This window comes from Trichechus manatus, unplaced genomic scaffold, assembly GCF_000243295.1.
Source record: "Trichechus manatus latirostris isolate Lorelei unplaced genomic scaffold, TriManLat1.0 scaffold00048, whole genome shotgun sequence".
Taxonomy (NCBI): Eukaryota; Metazoa; Chordata; class Mammalia; order Sirenia; family Trichechidae; genus Trichechus; species Trichechus manatus.
Genome location: NW_004443984.1, coordinates 9,477,732 through 9,495,004, shown reverse-complemented (window position 1 = coordinate 9,495,004; position 17,273 = coordinate 9,477,732). Strand labels below are relative to the sequence as shown.

The 17,273-nt window shown below is 48.9% G+C and overlaps 1 protein-coding gene across 1 annotated transcript in view; it reads left to right on the top strand.

Annotated features, from left to right (window-relative positions):
• The window catches only part of VWA5B1 (von Willebrand factor A domain containing 5B1), a 54,142-nt gene extending 38,032 nt beyond the window's left edge, over positions 1-16,110 (top strand). The window contains exons 14-21 of the mRNA XM_004377175.1: positions 3,155-3,356; positions 3,808-4,125; positions 6,736-6,886; positions 9,730-9,842; positions 12,499-12,573; positions 13,264-13,333; positions 13,963-14,080; positions 15,604-16,110. Coding sequence (XP_004377232.1) covers positions 3,155-3,356; positions 3,808-4,125; positions 6,736-6,886; positions 9,730-9,842; positions 12,499-12,573; positions 13,264-13,333; positions 13,963-14,080; positions 15,604-16,110 — 1,554 coding nt within the window. The remainder of the gene's footprint in view (positions 1-3,154; positions 3,357-3,807; positions 4,126-6,735; positions 6,887-9,729; positions 9,843-12,498; positions 12,574-13,263; positions 13,334-13,962; positions 14,081-15,603) is intronic.
• Positions 16,111-17,273: the final 1,163 nt, after the last annotated feature.

Here is a 17,273-nt window from a genome sequence, read left to right as displayed (position 1 = left end):
GCCCCAGTGTGGTGGTGATGGTGAGGCAGAGGTGGGGGGAATCTGAGTCTCTCATTGCGGGAGGGGGAGAGGAGAGAGGAGTTAAGTGGTCTCCTAGGACCTAGCAGCCCTGGCTCAGTACTGGCTTTCACTGAGGCCATCCTGAGAGTGACCAAGCCTCTTCTCCCATACCCTTGTACCATCCCCAGGTCCTCCCAGTCAACACTTGTTAGGAATGAAAACTGTTACACCTAGTAAGTGCCTTTGCTCCAGCACCCACTCCTCCACCAGGGGGATGTTTGTGTTCCTAGAGGCACTAAACTAATTTTTAATTATTTTAATATTTTTTAATTACAAAAGCAATACATACTCTGAGTTTAGAATAAAAACACTCAAACAGTTTAGCTGAGTACAAAGTAAAAGTACATGTTCTCCTCCCCATGCCCAGTTTTCTTCCAGAAATACTACATACACACACTCATTCACGCACACACACACGTACGTATGTATATGTTTTTGATAATCATAGATGAAAGTTACTCTCCAATTTACTTTGTAATGTCTTTTCAATTCTTTTATTTTACATACAGTAAAATTACTTTTTTCTAAACGGTTCTGAGTCTTGACAAATGCATAATATTCATGTAACCATCACTATCATCAAGATACAAAAAGCTGCAATTTAATCTTTTAAAATAAACTTCATCTGGGACATCTTTCCCTACTGGTACGATGAAATCCACCTGCTCCTCTTCAGTGTTGCGTGGTATTATATCGCATGGATGTGCCGTAATTTGCCAGCCCCTGTTGATAGAAATGGAGTCCCTTGGCGGTGCAAACAGTTAACACACTCAACTGTTAACCAAAAGGCTGATAGTTTGAACCCAGCCAGCAGCTCTGTGGGAGAAACACCTGGTGATCTGCTCCTAGAAAGATTACAGCCTAGAAAACCCTATGGGGCAGTTCTCGTCTGTCATATGGGGTCATTATGAGTTGAATATCAACCTGAGGGCACCTAACAACAATTGATGGACATGGAGTCCCTGGGTGGTGCAAACGGTTAACAAGCTCAGCTGCTAACCAAAAGCCTGGAGGTTCGAGTCTACCCAGAGGTGCCTCAGAACAAAGGCTTGGTGTGACCTGCTCTTGAAAAATCAGTCATTGAAAACCGTATGGAGCACAGTTCTACTCTGATACACATGGGGTTGCCATGCATCAAAATCGACTTGACAGAAAATGGATTTTTTTTTTTAATTGCTGAACATTTGATAGTTCACAGATTTTCACTTTTATAAGCAATACTGGAACAAATATACTTACACATAGATCTTTGCACAGTTGTGTGACTATTTCCACAAAATTAAATTCTAAAAGTGAAATTGCTGGGTCAAAGTAGTATGTGCATTTTGAATGGAGATTGTTAAATTGCTCTCCCACAAATGCGTACCAGTTTACACTCCTACCCACGGTGCCTAAGTCTGTCTCTCAGCTGACCACCCTGAATGTCATCAAAGTGTTAAATATTTGTGAGTCTCCAAGATGAGCAACAAAAACAGGTAACTTGTTTTAACTTAATATTGATGAGGCATTCATTGATGAGGTGGTTCAGCTGTAGAATTCTCGCCTTCCATGCAGGAGACCCAGGTTCAATTCCGGCCAATTCACTTCATGCACAGCCACTGCCTGTCAGTGGAGGCTTGTGTGTTGCTATGATGCTCAACAGGTTTCAGCAGTGCTTCCAGACTAAGATGGACTAGGAAGAAAGGCCTGACTACCTACTTCCAAAAATCAGCCAGTGAAAATCCTATGGAACACAACGGTCCCATTTGCAACCAATCATGGGGATGATGCAGGACTGACGGCAGTTCATTCTATAGTACATGGGGTCGCCATGAGTCGGGGGCTGACTTTACAGCAGCTAACAAATTTTTTCATGAAACTGAGCATTTTTCATGGGTTTATTGGATACATTTTTCTATGAACTGCCTGCCTGTAAATGCCCTTAACTTACTCTTTTATTGAGTTTATTTTTCCCCCACTGGTTTATAAAAGCATTTTGTTGCAACTGATCCATCATGCATGTTGCAAATATATTTCCCAGTTTATCACTTGCCTTTTGATTTTTTTTTGGGGGGGGGGTACCAGTACTAGACTGCTGTTGTTGTGAGGTGCTGTGGAGTCAATTCCAACTCATAGCGACCCTATAGGACACAGCAGAACTGCTCCATAGGGTTTCCAAGGCTGTAATACTTACAGGAGCAGATCGCCAAGTCTTTTCTCCCTTGGAGCGGCTGGTGGGTTCAGACTGCTGACCTTTTGGTTAGCAACCAAGTGCTTAACCATCGTACCACCAGGGCTCCTTAGCACAAGACTAGACAGAATAAATCAACAAAACAGAGCAGAGAGTCCAGAAATAAAACCAAATGTACACGTGAGCTTTGTGGGAACTGATAAACCATAGAGACTCAGTGAATGAACTGTATTCAATAAATGGTATTGAGATTTGAACCATTTGGAAAATGAAGTAAAAACTTGGTTCCTATCTCCTTACGGAGGCCTGGTGGCTCAGTGGTTAAGCATTCAGCTGCTAACCAAAAGGTCAGCAGTTCGAATCCACCAGCCACTCCTTGGAAACCCAATGGGGCAGTTCTACTCTGTCCTATAAGGTCGCTATGATTCAGAATTGACTTGACAGCACCGGGTACGGGTATCTCCTTACACCAAAATGAATTTCACGTGAATCAATGATTCTAACATACGACTGTACAAAAATGAAATCACAAAATTCTAGAATAATTTTTTGTTGTTGTTTGAGTAGGGAAGATCTTTCTAAGCATGACATATGAGAAGACATAAGGAAAAAGGTTGATAATGTTAACTACACACACACAAAATTTTAAACTTCATGGCAAAAAATAAAGTGGGTTTAGAATAATCTGTGGTGTGTGATATGCCATGGTTTTCCATGTTTTGGAGTTTATTCATGGTTTGGGATTATTCATGCTAATGTTTCTCATGGGTAAAGACAGTGGACCATGTGTCCCTGGGTACTGGAGGAGCAATGCCCTAGGAAGGGCTGCGGTGCCCAGGAAAGAGCTGGGGCTAGTGGGTAGGAGTAGAAGGCAGGGGGTTCCAGCCACCTGGACTCAGACTTCTCCTCCTCTTGCCCTCCTAGCCCTTGCTGAACAGTGGCCAGGACCTGAGCCAGGGTCCCAAAATCCAGGGTCCAGGGGCCCGCAGGCCCTCTCTGCTTCCCCAAGGCTGCCAGCCCTTCCCGCCCTCAGGCCTGGAGCCCCAGACCTGGAGCCCCACAAGGGAGCTGAATCTTGGGTCCAGCCTGAAGCCTGCCTTAGACCGCCGCAGCCCCGGGGACCTGGGTAAGTGCCCACAGGGTCTGGAACCTGACTGGCTTGAGTACGCTTGACTGTGGCACAGCTGTAGGTGATAGGTCCAGAGGGCAGATGCCCATGTCTTCCCTTGGGGGTCTGCTGCAGCCCACCCCTCACTGACGACCCACTCTTCCCCAAGCAATATGGCCCTTGGGCTGTCTGTGAGGCTCACAGGGGTTGCCCCTGGAGCTGCATTCTGTGCTCCTGGGTGTCCCCACCCCACCCTGTCTGGTCCCCTCAGATGACTGGCTTCCTGGGTTGTGGGCCTGCCCCTCTCTTGGGAACAATCTCATGCCACCCTTGCTGTCCTCTGTTTCGTGGGGGGAGAGGGCGGGCCTTGCTTAGAAGTGTCTGCTCCATGAGGAAGGATGATGTCCCCTGGGGGCTGGCCATCTGTCTCCATGCTCTGTGCACGGCCCACCTGTCCCTCTGCCCGCAGAGCCGTCCCATCACCCCTCCTTCGCCTTCGAAAGCGAGACGTCCTCGGACTGGGAGCCCCTGGTCGAGCCCGAGGAGCAGGCCGGTCCAGGCAAGCCCGCCAGCCCTGGCCCGGTGCGGGGCAAGGCCGTGGTCAAAGGCCTGCGCGACAGCCAACGGCTGCAGTGGGAGGTGAGCTTCGAGCTGGAGCCCCCCGACCCGGAAAGGAGCGGCGCGCGCGACGCAGACCCATGGAGCGAGACCTTCCACCACCTGGCGGCCCGCGCCATCATCCGCGACTTCGAGCAGCTGGCGGAGCGAGAGCGCGAGATCGAACACGGTGAGCGCTTAGGGCTGTAGCCTCCTCACAGATCCCAGCAGTGCGGGCTCCCCCCACCCCTCTGCACTCTCCTCCCCCTGCCTCCGGGCCGCCCCCTCCCCACGCCACTCACTGCCTGGGCTCGTTTTCCAACCCGGCCGGCCCGCCTCCTCCCCACAGCCCCGCCCCTCCCCGGTGCTCCCCCCCCCAGGATCCGCCCACCGCCCCCTGCCGCCAGACCCGCCCCCTCCCCGCCCCACTCACAGCCAGCGCGGCTTCCCCGACCTGCCCCGGCCGCCCTCTCCCCACAGCTCCATCCGCCCAATGCTCTAACCCCCAGGATAAGCCCTCCTCTCACGGCCTCCAGGCGCCTACTGCCCCCAGCCCATTCAAGGTGCCAGGGCTCCTCCACTCCCACACCCACCCCGTAGTCCTCCCTCTTCCCTTCTTCCTCTCTCCTCCAGGTCTCCCTCCTCCTCACTTCCCAGCACTTCTCCCCTGAAGGTCTCCTGCAGAGACGCTGGGGACAGGGTCTCCTGTCGTTAGAACAATAGAGACAGCCCTCTTCCATTCTCCCCGATCCTCCCGGGACCGTGGCCTTCCCCACAGAGCCCTCTAGACCTTGTCCGTCCACTCACTCACTCACTCACTAAACAGCAGCATTTATTTACTGCGGATGGGCTGGAGGCCAGGCTCGCTCTGGGCCCCCGTAAAGCTCAGTGAACAACAGTTCCCGTCCCTGCCTTGAGTGCTTGACACAGACTAGCAGGGAAGCAGATATTAATCAAATAATTAACTGAGTGCATTTGTCCTAAGTACTGGGAGCCCTGGTGGTGCAGTGGTTGAGCGCTCGGCTGCTAAGCAAAAGGTTGGCTGTTCGAACCCACCAGCCACTCCTGCAGATCAGAGAGACGTGGCAGTCTGCCTCCCAAAAGATTTACAACCAAGGAAACCCTATGGGGCAGTTCTACTCTGTCCTACAGGGTCACTATGAGTCAGAATCAACTGGATGACAATGAGTTAAGTGCTATTAAGACATACAGGGATTTAAGAGATTGTATAACAGGGTGGTGGGGGAAGCTAATTTAGTTCAGGAATTGGGGCATATGTGAGATGGAGCACACTCGGAGAATACATACATCTAGATCTAGATCTCGTAGGTCCCTGGGTGGCGTAAACCATTAAGTGCTTGACTACTAGCTGAAATGTTGGCAGTTTGAACCCACTCAGAGGCACCTGGGAAGACTGGCCTGGTAATCTGCTTCGAAAGACCACAGCCTTGAAAACCTTATGGAGCAGTTCTACTCTATACGCATTGGGTCCCCATGAGTCGAAATCAACTCGACAGCAACACATAACAACAATAACAATATCTATTATTGTCGTTCAGCTGCCTTCAAGTGGACTCCAACTCACGGTGACAAGAGAATGAGACCTTGCCCCGCCCTGCATCATCTTCACAACTGCTAGCATGTTAAAGCCTGTTGTTGTGGCTAGTGTGCCAACCCACCTCAGTGAGGGTCTCCCTTACCCTTGCTAGCCCTCTACTTCACCAGATATGATGTCCTCCTGTAGTGATTGATTCCTCCTAATGACATGTCCAAAGCAAAATGAGGTGGATAAAGTTCTGTTGTGATCCATAAGGTTTTTACTGGCTAATGTTTAGAAGTAGATCACCAGGTCTTTCTTCTAAAAATGTCTTAGTCTGGAAGCTCTGCTGAAACCTGTCCACCATGGGTGACCTGGCTGGTATTTGAAACACTGGTGGCATAGCTTCCAGCATCACAGCAACACGCAAGCCGCCACAGTATGACAAATGGGCAGATGGGTGGTAGAGATATATAGCTATAGATACATAGATAGGTGTGATGTTTTATATTATAGTAAGTTTAGAGTTTTATTTATAAAAATAATATTATATTGTTTATATAATATTTTATGTTCTTTGTCTTTTTGTATAATATGTATATTTCTTTTCTTCTCATGAGCACCTCACCTTACAGGTTACCATACACTTGGCCATCCTTCATCTCCCTGGCTCCTCACAGCCCTCTGGGAGGTGGCGAGGCAAGGAGACAACTTACCCCTTTAGTGGGAAGAGGTTGGGCTTTGGGGCCAGAGAGTCTTGAGTCCTGGTCTCAGTCCATTACTAACTTGCTGTGTGACCCTGCACATGTCACACTCTGTCTCTGATGTTCAATCTTCTCAACAATTAAATGGACCAGATCAGTGGTCCCCATCGATCAGTCAGGGGACCTGTGAAATCCTGCAGCAAGGTTCTCATCAGACAGCTGCAAAATGAGAAAATAAACACAGACTACACAGAGAGTTTTTTATAATGCTGAGCTTATTTAAAGGAAGCAGCTGTCTTTTATTCTGAGATAATGTCTTACCATTTTAAATGAAAAGCTCCTTTATTTTGTGAAATGATGATGGAGGTTAATAATGTTGGGTCTCTCTCTCTTTTTTTTTTAATGTCCTTAATTGGCAAGTTGGCAACCCCTTGATTTGAAGGGCTTATTTAATCCCAAAGATGGGGCCACTGGTCTAGCCCTCCTATTAGCTTCCAGAGTTTCCATTTCTGGAGGACTTTCTGAGTCAGGGGGAACACACCAGCTTCTCCCTCCGCAGGGTACAGCCGTCGCTACCAGGTGAACGCCGTGCACACCAGCAAGGCCTGCAACATCATCAGCAAGTACACTGCCTTCGTACCTGTGGATATGAGTCAGAGTCAGTACCTGCCCACTGTGGTGGAGTACCCCAGCTCTGGTAAGATATGTGGGTAGCCGGGGCACTTCTGAGGGCCAAGCAGCACCCATGGGCTAGAGGAGGGGGGCTGAGATAGAAAGAAGCACAGTCTTGCAGGAAGGGGTCCAACGAAGAGCCTGGAAGCAGAAAAGGCCACAGTGGATGTTGTGGTCACCAGAAGGTAGGGGACACATGGGCCCCTGTCCCACTGCTCTGCAAAAAGCTGTGAAACCACCCCCACTCCCTTTTCCCACCAGATGAGAATGACTTTACTGTATGTTTCCAACTGGGACATCGTGCTCATTGTAGAAAACTCCAAAATATATAAATATATAAAATAAATACAAATGACGGGAACGAGCAGTCATCCAGAAATGATGACTGTTACCTCGTTGGTGTTGGTGTGACTACCCTTCCAGACTTGTCTCTTTGGATGTCCTCATGTAGCGATATCAAAAGGCAGACAGATAATTATATATGATTTGGATCATACCAACATGAGCTGTATTTTACAAAATACAGATATGGAAAATATTTTTCTATGAAAGTGAATCTACATCATCATTTTAATGTTTGCAACAGCATATTCCACTGTGTGTCCTCATAATAATGTTCAGTTAGACAGTGTTCCAAGGCACTTTCTATATATTAAATAATTTAATCCTCAAAACAGTTTTGCAGAGTAGATACTGTTATTACCCCGTTTTTACAGATGGAGAAACAGCCTGAGAGGGGTAAATTAACTTGCCCGAAGTCACACGCCCAGGGAAGGGCAGAGCCAGGCTTTCAATTCAAGTGGCCTGGCTCCAGAGTCTGTGCTTTCGCCCACTGCACTCTACTGCCTCTTAAGATTTATCACGACTTGTTTAACCAGCTCCTTACTGTTAGACCTTTAATGTATTTCCCTTTTGATGGTGATAAATCATCCTGCAAAGAATATCTTTGTGCTCCTGTTGGGTCATCTCCTTAGGGCTAATTAAACCTTAGGATTGCAATATCAAAGGGCACATTGTCGTTGTTAGGTGCCATCGAGTCCCTTCCAACTCAAAGCGACCCTATGTACAACAGAACAAAACACTGCCCCCACAGTAGGACAAACTGACAGACGTGCTGGGGATCAAAGGACATGCTCATTTAAAATTGTGATGTATGTCACCAAATTGTCCCCTACCCAAAGGTTACTCCAACATCCACCCTCACCAACCACTGAATATTGTTTATCTTCCTAAACTCTACCAGTCTGATGGGTGAGGAAAGAATCTGTTTGGGAAATATCTTTGTTTGTGAGAGACACTCTTCATACGTTTATGAGCTATTTGTACTTTTTTCTTTTCTAGATTATATTTTCCTGTCCTTTGTGGCTCCCTTTTCTAGCAGGCCTCCTGAAAGAATCATGTTTGGAAACAAAATGTGCCCCTTCTTCATTCTTCCTGTCCCCCTTTTCTTATGTCTAGTTCTGTATTACTTTCTTAGGGCTGCCGTAACAAATTATTGCGAACTGGTGGCTTAAAACAATAGAAACTCATTCTCTTACAATTCTGGAGGCTAGGAGTCAGAAATCAAGGTGTCAACCAGGCCATGCTCCCTCCGAAGCCTCTCAGGGAGGAAATCCTTCTCTGTATCCTTCAGCTTCTGGTGGTCCCAGGTGTCCCTTGGCTTGTGGCAGCATCCCTCCGATCTCTGCTTCCATCTGTCTGTTCTCTTCTTCTAAGAATACCAATCATATCAGATCAGGGCTCACCCTACTCCAGTGTGACCTCATGTTAACCAATTATATCTGCAATGATGCTATTTCCAAATAAAGTTACATTCACAGGTACCAAGGTTTAGAACATGAACATATTTTGGAGGCAGTATACAAATCAACCCATAACAAAATAGTCAACGACCCATACCCCTCTCTCTCTCACCCTCAGTTGCTCTCCTTTCAGGCTCAGGCCTGCAGCTCTCTAGCCTGGACTGTTGCCCCACAGAGCATTCTCCTTATCTCTCCCTTCCACCCATCTCTGACAGCCCTGTTACCATCTGGTAGCCACAGCCTGGAGGTTCAAGGGGCTGGCCCGTATCTTAACCTAAGCACTTTCCAAAGTGTATTCCAGAAAACTAGAACCCTAGTCCTGTTTCCTATTAAGAGTCATTCAGCACAAAAATAGGAAACACCAAATTAGGAAATACATTTAGGAAACACTGGACTAAATCAAATTCAAAAGCTTCCTTTTCTTGTGGGTCTTCTCAGAGCCTTTAGTGCATTAATATACACTGAGGCTCAGAGAATGGACTATAGCATACAGCTTTTCCAAAACTGATTTCCCAGCAGAACTCTTTGTTTTTTAAGGAAGAGTTTCTAGAGCTAGTATTCTCCAAGAGTAGGGTTCCCCAAAACATGCTTCTGGGTGCTGTGGCTTTATCTCTCTTCCATCTGTCCTCCGTTGGTGATGCCCTGGGACTTCAGAGGCTTGCCCTGTTGGGTGAGGGAGTTGAACCCCCGTCTCTGAGACAGCAAGCTGGGACAGAAGGAGAATAGGGTGCTCCTGAGAAACCCAGCCTTTTAACTAACTAGAAAACACTGCTGCTTTCGGAAATTATCTTAGCAATAGGATCTACCAGGCCAGGTAGGTATTATTATCCCCATTCTCCAGATGAAGAAACTGAGACTCAAAGGCATTAATCACCCCACCTAGCTACTAAGAGATGGAGCTGGGGTTCAAACCCAAGTCTTCCTGACTCCGAAGCTCATGGCCTTACTTTGTACAGTGCCTTCCTGTCTTTGGATAATTAAAAGATTAAAGCCAGAATCATTCCTGTCAGTCTTGGGGGAGAGGCAAAGGACCAACACGTTTGTATCCGTCTGATCCCTTTTCCTTGTCCTTGGTGAAGTGCTGCATTGCAGATGGCCAGCTCACGGATCCTGACCCGACAGCTGAGGGGCACCTCTGCCAGCTTCAGACAGTCCCCGACCTTGCTCGGGGAAGAATCGGCAGCAGGAGATGGCAAATTTCAAAACCTAAGTAAGAGCCACTTTGGCTGTGTTCAGAAGCCTGGGCCCCTGGGGTTACCACAGCTTCATGCCCGAGGCCCCAGAGGCCTCTCTCTGAGCCTGCACTCTGGGCCCCTGGACAGGGCCAGGCCACCCAGGCTCTCAAGGTCTGAGATATAAAGGGGCTCAGCATAGCCCAAACAAGCCACCATTAATACAGCTTTGCCAAGAGCACCAGGAGCCAGAGAGGAGCACCGCCTCCCTGCCCACTTGCTCACATCATCTGTCCTAGTTACCCAGGGCTGCCACAACAAAAACCACAGTGGGTGGCTTTAAAGAATAGGAATTTATTCTTTTACAGTCTGGAGATTAGGAATCGAATTCGGGGCATTGTGGGCAGAACTATGCTCTCTCTCTCTCTGTTAGCTCTAGGGGAAGATCCTTGTCTCTCAGTTTCTGTAGCCCTGGGCGTTTCTTGGCATTTCTTGGCTGGTAGATGGAACCTCTCATGGTCTCTTCTCCTGTGTGTGTCTCTCTGTGTCTGTTTTCTCTTCTTATAAGACACCACTCAGAAGGGATTAGGTTTAGGACCCCTTCTACTCCAGTATGATCTCATTAACATAATAAACGAAAACCATATTTTCAGACAGGGTCACATTCACAGGCACAGGTGTTAAGACTTCCACATATCTTTTGGGGGAACACAATTCAATCCATAACACCATCCACCCACCTCTCTTCTTTCTAGATCCACCACCTCCAGTGGCTGTTCTCTGACACCAACTTCTGAGTCCTCCCAGGCACCAAATGCCAGGGAACCTAATAAGCAGGGGAAAAAGCAAAGAGTGTAGAGGCACTCCCATCTGTTTGGGTTCCACCATCTGCTTCTTTCAGGATTCTCAACAACTTGGTTTCAGTCTTTACTGGGTTTTATTGTGCCTACAGCTTGGGTCCTTGAAGATCCATGACTTGATTTTTTTGTGACCTATGGCCACTGGCCTTGCACTAATTTACAGAATGGCTTTAACCCTTTGTGTCTTGAATGTGTGTGTCTTTCTGTCTCTCTAAAGACAGCGTAACTACTGCACCAGTCCTAACCCCTTCCTTGGTGCCCCCTCTGATGTGAACAAGAGGGACATCAGAGATCCCACCTGGCCATGAGCTCAGCCACCCAGATCATAAGATTGTTTTACCCAAGGGATTAGAAAGTGCTGAAAACACTGATGGGTTAAAAAGGACCACCGTGTAAGGAGGTGGAACCTCAGAGGCACTCTTCAGAATTAAGGAGTTCTGCTAACTACCTGGTCCCTCAGAGCCTCCAAAACCTGGGGGAACTTGCTCTACCCCTGAGCCAAAGGGAGCTTCCAGTCTAGAGGTAATTTCTAGTCTACCCTTTCCTTTCTCCGCAGCTCAGCTCTTGGTGGCCTCTGGCTTCCATCAAAATCACAAATTGCTCCCTTTCAATTGTCCTCTGACTCACACTCCAATGCCTCTGACTTCTAAACTCTTATTCCAGCCCAAGCCATTTCCCTCCTTAAGGAAGACAGTGGCTAACAGGTACTTAGTGTTTTCTCTGTGCCAGCCACTATTCTGACTATTGATGCTGCCTCAGCAACCATCTGAGGGAGCTTCTTTTATCATCCCCACTAGGAGATGAGAAAACAGGCTCAGAGAAGTTAAGTGGCTTACCCAAGAACACACAGCTAATATGTGGTAGAGCTAATACTTGAACCTAGGCAGTGTCTGGCTCCAGAGGCCATGAAGTTAACCAACATGCCATTTGCCTCCTGGTTCCCTCAGTCATTCAGCCATAGCTGGTCAGTCACTAGTTCACTCTTGTGTGGCCCTGAGTACCCAACAATGAACACAGCTTCGTCTTGGTCCTCACAGAGCTAATGGTCCCATAGGGGAGACACAGGCTTGGAAGAACATATTTGTGTATGAAGCTTTTTCCATAATTTAAATTATTCCTTTAGAGTAGATCACCCCATCACTCTCTATTCCTTGGATCGTAAAAATGATCACCTTGATTGTTTTGAACAAAGTATGTGCGATTATTATTCCCATTTAATAGGTGTGGAAACTGAGGCTCGGAACCCTCTGACCAGACAGCTCCATGTTCTAGTGCCTCCTCTCCCTAGAGAGCTGGCATGAGCCTCACTCCTCAGGGAGACATAGGCCAATGACAGGTGCTCACCTCTTTCACCCTAACCCCCTCCCAGGTCCCTGACCTGATCCTGTTTCCCTGCTGGGTCTGTAGCTCGAGGACTTGATTCCATTTTACATTTACTGGGCACTTACAATGCTCCAGACACTAAACCCTATCTGTGTATTATCTCATTTAATCCTCAACAACAACTCAGTGAGATAGTTACTATTACCCCCAATTTACAATAGAGGCTTATAAAGGAAATAATTTTTCCTTGGGCTACACAGCTAGTCAATGGGGGAGTCGGCATTTGAACCCAGGCATGCCTGACTCTTCTAGTTAAGCAGTGGTGATGTCTCTGGAAGATGAACAACCATCCAAGCCGGGAGAGAAACCTTGATCTTGCTCCCCATCCTGCCCCCAGGAACTGTGACTTGGGGCTATTACTCTCCTAGGGGGCATGGGAGGTAAGAAGGGAGGGTTGGGAGGGGTGGGGCCTCACTGGCTTCCTCTGTTGTAGACCTGGAGGAGAGCCCCACCATGCCCATCTGTGAGACTGTGTGCCCCGGCTGCGAGAAGCATGTGGCTTCTGAAGGTGAGTGGGCAGCCAGTCCCATCTCTCTTCTTAATGAAGATGGTTATAGTGATTGAGCCTTGGGTTGGGACAGTGCCTTAGCACCAATGAAATCCTTAGGACTTCACTTATTCCTCAGAATAGCCCCGGGAGAGGTAAATAGGATTGTCCCCAATTTAAAGATGAGGACACTGAGGCCCAGAGAGGTGAAATGACCTGCCCAAGGTCACACAGCAAGTCGGTGACAGAGCTGAGTCTGGAATCAGGCCTCCCAATTCTCAACTGAGGGAATAGTCTACCACCTGACTCTGCCTAGAATCCTACAGCAGCATCCCAGGGAGGTAAACTTAATGTCCCCATTTTGGGGTGAAGGAAGTTGACATGAAGCTGTCACAGCCCCTACAGGCAACCTTCCAGAAAATACCAAGAGCCTACCTGCCAAGTAGGCTTGTAGGCCAGTTTCTCACACGTAGGTCCACACATCCTCCCTCCTCCATACCAGCTAGATGAGAAACAGCCCAGCAGCGTAATGGTTAGCTCTGACCCCTAGGGATATAGGGACATAAGGATATAAGGACATAGGGATATAAGGATATAGGGACATAGGCAAGCCCCTGCCCCTCTCTGGGCCTCTATATTTCCGCAGCCAGGCAATGAGCAGTTGGAAAGGGTCATCTGTCAGGGCTCATCCCTGTCATTCTGTGTCTCCAGGTTCCCTGCACAGTCTGGCCACCAACACCCTTTCTTCTGGGAAGTCCCCTGAGACTGTCTTTGGATCCAGGTAAGTGGGATTTCCAATGAGGGGCTATCCCTGGATTGGAAGGTCAAAGGCAGGCCCAGCCTTACATTTAAACACAATAAGCAATAGGGTGCAATCTGAAGGGTACTAAGAAGGCCCCCCTACCCAGAGATATCACTCTTTCCCAGGTATCACACTACCTAACACTCCCAGTTGTAATTCATCTCCCCCACTTACATGGTCTCTTTTCAAATGCAGATACTCAGAGAGGGCAGGCATGGGATTCTTCTGACCACTGGGCTGGACAGGAATACAGTATCAAAAGAGGGTCATAAATGGTTGCACATGATTAGTATGATTGATGTCACTAAAGTGTACACGTGAAAAATGTTAAATTAGCAAATGTTAAAAAGAGAGAGGGTCATAAAAAGAACGCTTGCCTGGCTCCTAGCCCAGGCTGCTGCTAACTCACTGGGTAACTTTGGACAAATGTCTCCCCCTCCTTCCAGACCTCAGTTTCCCCAGCTGTCAAACGAGGAGGCTGGAGGAGGCCATCTGTCAGAACCTTTCTGGTCCTGACTTTCAGAGGCTGCTGGGTGGGCACTAGTGGTGGGATGACCAGGGACACCACCGGAGTGGCTGTGACCACTCTTTCTGGCTCCTCCGCACAGACTGAATCTCAAGAAGTCCAGGCTGCTGATGCGAGCAGCCAAGGGCTTCCTGGGCAAGCCACTGAGCAAGACTCCGGAGTCAACTTCAGGGAGCCAGAACCTCGACTACGTGCCACTGGTGAGTGCCCCAGACCCTAGACCTCAGCTCCCACAGGCAGCAGTGGGGCCTTCCTGGAGCCCCCCACCTGCCTCTCTTCCCCTCCAAAGGGAAGATTTTGGTCTTAGAGCTCAAGTCTCTTGAGACCTGGAGCTTCTTAGACCTTTCCACCCAAGTAGCCAGCAGGACAGAGAGAGTTTGCAGGGGGTTCCCTGCCCCCCGGGGTCTAAGGGTTTTGCTAGAAGCCAGCACCAGCATCACAAAAATTCTTTGCAATCTGCTGTCTTCGCTTTAAAAATTCACCGGATTTTTGCATTCTACTCCAGCATCTATGTGTCTGTTTTTCAAAATATAAAAATAAGCCTTGAAATGACTCATAAGTGAGTAAAATTAACACCCCAGGGACATGCACCGTGTTTAGCACGTGTCTCTGCAGATGCCCCATTCCACTGTGGCAGGGTGAGAAGCCAGGTCTGGAGTGAGCTTATCTCAGCAAGGAGCACGGAAGCCTCGCCCCGCCACACCTGGGACCCAGTGGTACTTGGAGGAGGGGCATGGTTTGAGCGTCTCTGCTCAGCTACGTCCCTGCACAGACAGTGCGTGATGTCATTTTAAATTTCCAGATATCTGGGGCAACAGAACATGGCACATTCATCCACTCCACAAGTGTTTATTGTGTCAAGCACAGTGCCAGACCCTGGGGAGACCACCTTGAACTAGATACAGTCCCTGCCTTCGTGGTGCTAAGCGTCTAGTGGGGACACAGACAAGGAACCAGGCCATTATTATCCTTGGGAGCTGTCATAGGAGAGGTCAGTTTGATGAAGGAGACCTCTAAGCCAGGCTTGAGGTGGGGGAGGAATCAAGCATGACTTCTTGAAGGAGGTAATCGTTAAGCCAGGACCTGAAGGGCGAGAAGTTATAGCCGAGGGTCTCGAGAGGAGAGAGAGCTCGGTTGGCTGGAGAATGGAGTTTGAGGGGGTAAGTGACAAGGACAAACCAAGGTCAGATCATTGTAGAGCTTTGCAAGCCATATTTTAGACTTATTTTACCAGAAAAATGAAGCTATGGAACAGATTTAAGTCAAAGAGCAATAGGATCAATGCCTTCCAAAGATCCCTCTGGCTGCAGGAAAGGTGCATTGGGCAAAGGGGGTAAAGTAGAGGCCAGGATAGCATGAGGAGGCAAGTGGTGGGTTCCAGAGCTCTTTAGAAAGTAGACCTGATGGGAACTGACTGGTGTAGGGACAGGGAGAGGGGGTGTGCTGCCCAGAGTCTGCTGGACGGCCCCGGACAGTCCCATGGCTGAGCTGGGTCCACCCAGGACGAGAGGCGGGTTTGGAGTGAAGATGCCGAGTTGGGCTTGGAGAGTGATGAGTGTGAAGTGCCCGTGGGGTGAAGGATGGAGATGCTCAGGTGGTGTTTAGTCAGGAATCCCTCAGATCCCTTGGGGGTGGGAAGAGATGTGGTTCGAGACTTTTGCATGGTCTGGGGCTCCAAGGGCAAAAAGGTTTGAGGCCCACTGAGGGGCTCCCCCACACACAGGTGTCTCTGCAGCTGGCCTCCGGAGCCTTCCTGCTCAACCAAGCCTTTTGTGAAGCCACACACATCCCAATGGAGAAGCTCAAGTGGACTTCGCCCTTCACCTGCCACCGAGTGTCCCTCACTGCCCGCCAGCCCAAGTCAGAGACCCCAAATCCCCAGCTGTACACCAGGCCCTCACCTCAGCACCTCTCCTGTGACAGCTTCTCCCTGGAGCCCCTGGCCAAAGGCAAGCTGGGCTTGGAGCCAAGGGCCATGGTGGAGCATGTGGGGAAGCTGTGGGCCACAGTGGTGGCACTGGCCTGGCTGGAGCACAGCTCAGCTGCCTACTTCATTGAATGGGAGCTGGTGGCCGCCAAGGCCAGCTCATGGCTGGAGCAGCAGGAGGTGCCTGAAGGCCGCACGCAGGGCACGCTCAAGGCCGCTGCCCGCCAGCTATTTGTGCTCCTGCGACACTGGGATGAGAACCTCGAGTTCAACATGCTCTGCTATAACCCAGATTATGTGTAGTGGGGTCAAAGGGGAGGCTGAGGTGGGAGAGGGGGGCGGGAGGGACCTGGTGGGGGAAACTTTTGAAGTTGTAGCCAATATACTGGTTGCTAGAAAGAGCCCTGGACTGGTAGTCAGGAGGCCTGAGTTCAGTCCCAACTTTGCCATCACCCAAGTGTACAACTTTAGGCCAGTCTCTGCCGCCTGTCTAGGCCTCAGTTTCTCCATCTGTAAAATAAGAGGTTGAGGTGAAGGAGCTGGACTAGATCACTAGATGGTTCAAAGATTCCTTACTGTTGGCACATTCAGGATTTTTATGTTTCTGATGCCCTGGGTTTTACCGCAACTGGGGGTAGGGAGAAAGAATACAAGCTAAGCCTGAATTCTCTCTGGAGGTGGACCAGGTGGGCACGGAGGAGAAATAGCAGTGTCCCCCTCAAAAAAGGGGAGATGAGAGAACACAATGACTGCAAGTAACCAGACCAATAAGCTTGCCTCTAGGCCCAGTTGCATTGTGGGATAGGCACTTGTCTCCATGGTGACAGTACAGGACCCCTAAATCCCACTTACAAACCAATCAGAGAACATCATTCCAACACTTTATAAAAGAGTCACTCATAGGGATTTTTTTTTTTTTTTGGCTGGGAATCTCCCTTAGTGCATTTTAGTATTTGGTTTGCAGATTATTTGTGACTTCCTAGCTAAGAAGAAGGGGTGGACAGGACAAGGGGAGACGCCCTGCAAGCTGAGGTGTAGATTTAAGCTGCAGTCTGTGAAAAAACAGTCCAAAAAGACTAGACTTGGTCACAGAACCCAGTGAAGAAACCAGATAAGATTTTTAATAATTTCCACACTTTGGGGAATTGAGTAAATTGAACTCTATCCACTTGTGCTGAGGGGCTAGAGAGGCACCTCTGTGTGAATTGCATTCTGGGATAGTGGCAGCTGTCTCTGGCTATACCATGTTGAGAGATAGTAGGGCTGCTTTTGCAACAGAGAACACTCTTGGCTGCAATGCATTTTGGGATGGCAGCTTCAGCTGGGAGGTATGATTTGCTAGGTGAAATGAATGAATCTTGAAGCTTCAAGGCAGGGAGCCCCTGAGGGCTTCTCTCTCTCAGGCCCATCATGTGATACCTGGGTGATGATTGGTATGGCCCAGCCTCAGGTTCCCCTCCTGGCTG